The following is a 7,275-nucleotide window of genomic DNA, read 5'->3' as shown; positions in this document are numbered from 1 at the left end:
TCGTGTGTGTGTCGTGAATCCTTTTGACTTGTTACAACTTTCACTCGCCTTTTCAGAAATATAAAAACAACTTAAAAGACATCGTTTCATAAAATATTAATACATGTTTCTGCTTCTGATCTTTACAACTTAACCATGTCCTGCACAAAGCTATAGAACATTATAGGACTGCACATTCTCTACCAAAGTCTAATAATATGTTTTCATTACTTTCCAATGTTTCTCATCATGTCCTTTTCCATCATGCCAAATCATGCTGCTTCAATTTTTATATTTTTTTTTCTTCAATTTTTCTACTGAGAATTACTCTCCCCTGTTGCAACATATCTTTAATCATTTCACGTGTCTGACATGAGTGTCCCTGTATAAAGTAAAACACTCTGGTATTTAGGTTAAATATTTAGGTTTAAGTAGATAAAAATATTTACATTAAAATGTATTAAGCTCAATTATTTGCGACTTTTCTTTGCATCGATGAGGCGTTATTTTCTAAATGAGGATTTTGAGACAAGATTGCTTTATAATGTTTGAAAAGAAAAAAAGGTGGAGAAAGTAGAGAATTTTGTAAATTTTTGTAGATCCAATGTTGATGATGTGAGTTTAAGTATGAAATGAAATTGCAGAAGATTGGTTTGTGCAAGATATAAAATTGTAGGGTTTGATTATATGTTGTCTCTGTCATGAAAATAAATAAAAATAAAAGAAAATAAAAGAAAAGGGACGGTGGATAAGAAGAAGGGTGTGGCGAGAAGCTAAAATGAACAGTGACACAGTGACATGAAAGTCAAGTAATGTAATGTAATGGATTAGATAGCCATCAACTCCCACATGATTTTGACATAAGATCAAAACTTTTTATTAAATTACATCAACCACCACAACAATTAATTAAAACCCCTTATTCTTTCTTTATTTACCCTTAGGTAAAACTAATAATTAAACCATACTACTTAAGTTTTTCATTCATCAGCTAGAAGAATAAAAAAAAATGCTTTGAGTATTTATTATAGTAAAATTAATGCCTAAAATTATAAATATTTAAAAAATGTGGTATTCTGGGTTTCTTTCTAGCTAAATCAGTGTAATTAAATTTTAGGTCTTGTCACAGCATTAAAAATATCTGATATAGTTATTATGATTTTGATCACGATTTATTAACAATAATAATAATAATTAAAAAGAAGTTGAGAAAGGGTGTCATCATGAGTTCTGATTTCAGCTTCATGAATCTGTTTTCCATGATCAGATTTAGGTGATTAATTGATAATAATTGTTCATCTACTCCCACTTATCCTATAGACATGTTTGCGTTTGCATCCATGGTTAGGCCTCACCAGAACAATCGTGAGGGTGTCCTCATGCAATCACGCGCTTCACACCCCTGTGACCAAACATGTCGTTTCCTAAAATCCATCACAACAGTGTTCTTGTCTTGTCGTTTATTATCATTCTTTAAAACTATACCATGCCACCACCGTATCTTCATAGCTTGTTTCTTCGCCATCTGTATTCGTATTCCAAAAGTATAAACAAAATTTAGAAAATCAAATAAAATGCAATTCAATAATTACAATGAATAGAAAAAGAAAAAGAGAAAAGAATAAAACAACACTCTGCCCATAGGTTCAAATTCACAATAAAATCACACCGTGGGCTTTAGCAATTTTCCACTTTCATTTTCTTTTTTAAAGTGGATAAAACCATGTTCGTTTATTGTAATTATTATTATTTATTATTTATTATTATTATTATTATTATTATCCAGTTGTAATATTATAGTTTTTTCTCTTTATGAAAATTTTGGAGAGTTTACTCAGAGTTATATTTGATTAATGTGGCGTATTACACGCTCCACCGCTTTCCGGAGACCCGGGGCGTGAGACCCACAAAACCATGAAACACGACAATGCCCTTCTCATTAATCTAAATCACTTTCAATAACCGCACGCCACGTGGTCATATAATTCCACTTCACTCTGCATACATGGCAAACGAAGAAGCAGTCTGTCACGTGGATCATCCAACCACTCTGGGCATTTAAAATTTGCCCTCTACTTTAACCGCAGTGGAAAATTGCAGTTCATTGATTTTTTTAACCCAACCACGGTTACCCCAACCCATCCCTGGTCAAATGCGAGTTAAGTGCCAGTTTATAACCAAGCTAACCCTGCCGGAGTTTCTGTAAGCAAAGCCATCACCAAAAAAATGATGCTCGGAGAGCACCATCGAGCGAATCCAACCGTCCACGTCCCACCATGGCCAACCCACGATGATCCAACGGCTGAGATGTACTCTGCTTTCTTATCAAACGACGTCAATGCTGCCGAGTACTCTCCCTACTATCTTCAAGAAGCGTTAACGGCGCTGCAGCGTTATCTCCCCGCTAACGAAACTGATGCTGACTCGGACTCGGAGGCTCAAACCGACGCGCCGGTCGACGCCTACTCCTGCGACCATTTTCGCATGTACGAGTTCAAGGTCCGTCGATGCGCGCGTGGCAGGTCGCACGACTGGACCGAGTGTCCGTACGCGCATCCCGGCGAGAAGGCTCGCCGCCGCGACCCGCGCAAGTTCCACTACTCCGGCGCGGCGTGTCCCGAGTTCCGCAAGGGAAGCTGCAAGAAAGGTGACACGTGCGAGTTCGCGCACGGCGTCTTCGAGTGCTGGCTGCACCCTGCGCGCTACCGCACGCAGCCGTGCAAGGACGGCACCAGTTGCCGCCGGCGCGTGTGCTTCTTTGCGCACACCCCTGAGCAGCTGCGCCTGGTGCCGATGCAGAGTCCTCGCAGTTCGGGTGAGTCGTACGACGGTTCTCCGATGAGACAGGTTCTGCAGTCTTCGGCGTTCATGTCGTCTCCGGCGGCTTCTCTTTCTCCGCCGGAGTCTCCGCCCGTGTCCCCTTCTATGAACGAGATGGTGGCTTCTCTGCGTAATCTGCAGCTTGGTAAGATGAAGTCGATGCCTCATAACAGAAACGTTACTGTCGGGTCGCCGGGTTACGGGTCACCACGGGGTTCCGTGCTCCGACCCGGATTCTGTAGTCTTCCCACAACACCAACTCAGCAACCGGGTCGGTCTGGGGTGAACTATTTGGATGTTTGGGAGCAGAGTGTTGAGGAGGAGCCAGTGATGGAGAGGGTGGAGTCTGGGAGGGGCATAAGGGCGAAGATGTTTGAGAAGCTGAGCAAAGAGAACCCTCTGGAAGGGTCGGGTCAGGGAAGTGGGGCTCCGGATGTTGGGTGGGTTTCGGAGCTTGTGAAGTGAAGATTTATTTTGGATAAGGCGAGTAAGTAGCTGTAAATATGTTATTTTGGTGGCATGCATGGGTGAAATGAAATGAAGTGAAGAGGAGGTTCTCTTTTTTGGGGGCAGTTTTTCTTGGAAAATCAAGAATTTCTATATGCCATTGATTTGGAAGATGAAATGAAAGTATCCATAACCTTTTGTATAGCTAGCCTACTACTATGGTTAATTATCTCGATTATGATCTTCACTGGTGTGTCTTTTGATGTTACCCCTTTCACTACTAATCTCATTCATGTACAAATGTATAATATGTAGGATTATCCAAATTGCTTATGTAATCTATATATTTTATCCAAATTGTTTTGCTCCCTTGTGGATTTATTTATCAGCTTCTAAAGCAGATTTTATTTGATCTGATCTGATTTTCTGTGTGGGAACAAGTTATGTAGTTGTGTAGTGAAGATGGGAAACAAGAAAAATAGTGTGTTGTGGCACAGATTTGTTCTGTGGCTCAGACTTCCTTCAGATAAGGGTGTAAGGGATTGAGTTTATTTTGGGAAACAAAATGAGTTTTCTTGATTTGGAATGTTTAAATTTATGGGAATGAAGATTATTGTGATTGAAAATCTGGATATGGCTCCTAGCTCATTTAGGAAAATAGCAGCTTGTTAGTATGGTCGTACCAGAACCTATATTGGACCATTGTTAGAGACTAAGATGGTAACAAAACACCAAAATGAAAAGGTTAAGGATGTTTCTTCCAAAATGCCATATCTTTTTTATTCTCTTATCTTTCTATATTACCATTAAATTCACACAGATATATATGAGAAATAACTGTGTGGATAATGAACCATCCTAACTTAGACGAAGTTTATAATTCTTAATTCACATGAATGATTCTAATTGTACTTTAAGGAATCCAAATCTCATCCGTATCTTTCTCGAGTTTCCAAAGGAAAGGAGATACTGTTTGCTTTAATTATGTTAAATTTTCAATACTTTGTAATACTTTTATGAACATTGAATTAGAAATAGAAGAAGAATAAGCAATATTTTTTTTAAGTAGATGATGATAATCCATATACATTTTTTTATATTAGTCAATGGATGTCCTCGAATGAAGAAGTTCCTTCTTGGTTGGCATCACCTCATCCTCGTGGGGTAACCCATTTTGACACGAAAATGGTGACTTGTGAGTTTTGTTTGAGGTTTTGTCCAATTGCAAAGAGCCTCCATTGATGATATCTGTAGAGAGGTTCCATTCATGATGTCACTCAGAACAGCAAAAACAACCACAATTTCAACAAATTTTGTTGAAATGCTTCAAGTAATCTTAACATAAATGTCCCAGAAAGCATGTTGCAGAAAGTTTACTGAGTCTAGATTGAGGAATTATTGTGAATAAATTATTGACTATGTATGTTAACAGGTGAAATGAGTAATTTTACATGAATAGGTAGTTTGAAAAGAAAGGCTATAATGCATTGATCACGATCATAGATTTGTCATCCTGAAATTGACCGGGGAACATTTATAAATGTTAAATCCAAAATTTTCAATTGTGAAGCTTAAAATTGTGTGGTTTACAATGGATGATATGAACATTGAATTTCAATTCACGAGTTATGAAAAAGAGATATTGGTAAAAGAAATACAGTGACTATATCTTGACTTTTGTTGTATTTCTGAATAAATCAAATCACAAATTCAAACCCATAGAGTCAATGTATATTGCATGGTATTAGAAAATTAAGAAGAAACATCATAGGTGATCGAGAAAAAGAAGATAACATTATTTTCCTCTCAAATGTCTGCAAATGTGAAGAAAAAAAGTTAAAATTAAAATTGTTAAATTAAAAACTTATCCTTTGCTCTGTTTTTCGTATACTTTATCGTGAATGAAAGAAAGAGAGATAGAAGTTATCCATGTGTTTTATAGGCAGTGTAGAGTGTAATGCAATAGGCCTGCCAACCCTGAAAAACACAATAGTAACTACTTCTAGTAGCTTGTATTGTCATCAACGATACACGACAACATCTTTTGTCGTTTTGTTCTTAAGAGGCCATGTTTGTGAAAGTTTGCAGGCAACTATGATACAATGCCGGAAAAGGGAAAGAGGAATGGTATTGTCTCATGGTCACCACGCGATTCATAATCTTTGGTGTCTTTGGTGCGTCTTTGGTTTTGTTTTTGGTCCTTGTTTCGTTTTGCTTTAAATTGACGTAAAATTGATTAGAATTAATTTTTTAAACATAAAATTAATATGTGTTTCACTCTCATCTTTAATTTCACAATTAAATTTTAACAAATTTTTTAGATGTTATTTTTTAAGTAATTTTAGAATAAAAAAAATAAAAAAATAATTTTCTGTTTTTTTTTCCATTCTATAATTCAAAATTCCATTTCTAATTATGAAAAAAATTGCTTCTAAACTACCTTCACAGATTCACATACAGAGAGAGATTGAAAAAAAAATGTTGGTGTTTTTTAGGGGTGAACTAAGAACTTTATTCTATCTGGACCTGAACTTTTACACTATAACAACATTGGGTCTTATTGAAAACTTACTATTCATTTTTCTGTTGGGCTACAAACATGAAAATGCAATTTGTTAATAAATTGGTGTTTTACTTGCTTCAACTAAGGGTACATGTAAAAAAAAAAAAACTAAACTTTATTCTTGTATTTTGAAGAAAATATATGTGTATTCTTATATTTGTTAAAAAAAGTAAAATATTCAAATATTACGCACATAATAGGATTATTGTTTTATGATTTTTACCAAAATTATCATTAATGACATTAAATTTTAATGAGTTGGAGTATCATCTTCAATTATGTCTTAGTGATTCTTAATTTATTCACAAACATACCAATTCAGGTAAAATACTAGTAAAGTAAACTAAGTTGTTTCCTCGCCAAATTTGTGCTGGTTGAGCAATTTATATCTTTATACTAATTAAGACTTGAAAAATGTTAAATCCTCGAAGAAAAATTGGTTAAAGATTATTCTATCATTCTAAAAATATACCAAAAGAAATTCGTTAAATACGATGGTTATTTGAGGTATAAAATATGATTTTGACTGCCATATTTTGTGTGTAAAACGGGTACGGGTACTGTCATATATGTTGTCGCCACAATAAATAATTTGATAGTCTTGGACGAAACGCTAACAACATCCGCCAATAAATATATTGTGTATATAAAAAACAAAATTAATTAATTATATAATTAAATAATTTAGTTTTTTATATTTTTTCCAAAAAGCTTGGAAGCATGTAATAGCCAAGTAAAACAATATTGAGAAAATATTAAATCATTCACATTAAACATAAATGAAGTTGTGAAAAATATTCTACATTAGAATATAGTAATAAAGAACACAAAGTTAATATTCATTACATCTTCTATGAATGAGAAATTAATCACTTGAAAACATTTTTATTATCTTTTAATCTTCTGAAATTCAATAGCAACACATAACTTTGTATGCTTTGAATGACGAAACATCCATGTCGTGACGACATCATCGCACTGCAACTTATGATGCTTGAACACAGTTTTCCACTCACCATTCAAAACATAGTATTTATCTGCCCACATCTTGAAGACAAGAGAATAAACATTTCCATAATCATCGTAGGCACAAACCTCTACTCCATCTTTGACATTTTCATCGTCTTTCAGCATTGGTAAAAAATATTGTTCGACTTCTGTTTTACTTAAAAAAAGTCTATTTAGATTAACACTCACATCACTCTCTTTGAGAGTCTTTTTAATAGGTTGTTCAGTATGATATAACACATGATTTCTAAAGTTTGCAAGTGATGACGAATAAGAAAGATTATGATCATTCTTATGAATCAAATATTCTTGAGAGCAAAAACAATTCTTTGAAGATCCTTCATCAAATTTTTGGGATCGTTTATTGCTCGGCATCGTTTTCTTTTAACTTTATAAACCTACAAAAAGTGAAGAAAGTTTTAATATACATAACATGCAAAATTTTTATATATTGCATG

General features: G+C 34.8%; 1 protein-coding gene across 1 annotated transcript; it reads left to right on the top strand.

Annotated features, from left to right (window-relative positions):
• Positions 1 to 2,168: 2,168 nt before the first annotated feature.
• Positions 2,169 to 3,603, top strand: LOC114182454 (zinc finger CCCH domain-containing protein 20-like). Its single transcript, XM_028069322.2, has one exon. The coding sequence runs from the start codon at positions 2,206 to 2,208 to the stop codon at positions 3,262 to 3,264; it is 1,059 nt and encodes a 352-aa protein (XP_027925123.1). The 5' UTR covers positions 2,169 to 2,205; the 3' UTR covers positions 3,265 to 3,603.
• The last annotated feature ends 3,672 nt before the right edge of the window (positions 3,604 to 7,275 follow it).

Source organism: Vigna unguiculata, chromosome 4 (genome assembly GCF_037176805.1).
Source record: "Vigna unguiculata cultivar grain cowpea cultivar isolate G323 ecotype 2 chromosome 4, ASM3717680v1, whole genome shotgun sequence".
NCBI lineage: Eukaryota > Viridiplantae > Streptophyta > Magnoliopsida > Fabales > Fabaceae > Vigna > Vigna unguiculata.
This window is presented reverse-complemented; position numbering and strand designations above follow the sequence as displayed.

Coding starts and splice junctions, on each gene's coding strand:
- LOC114182454 (XM_028069322.2), top strand. CDS start 2,206: ATGATGCTCGGAGAGCACCATCGAGCGAATCCAACCGTCCACGTCCCA.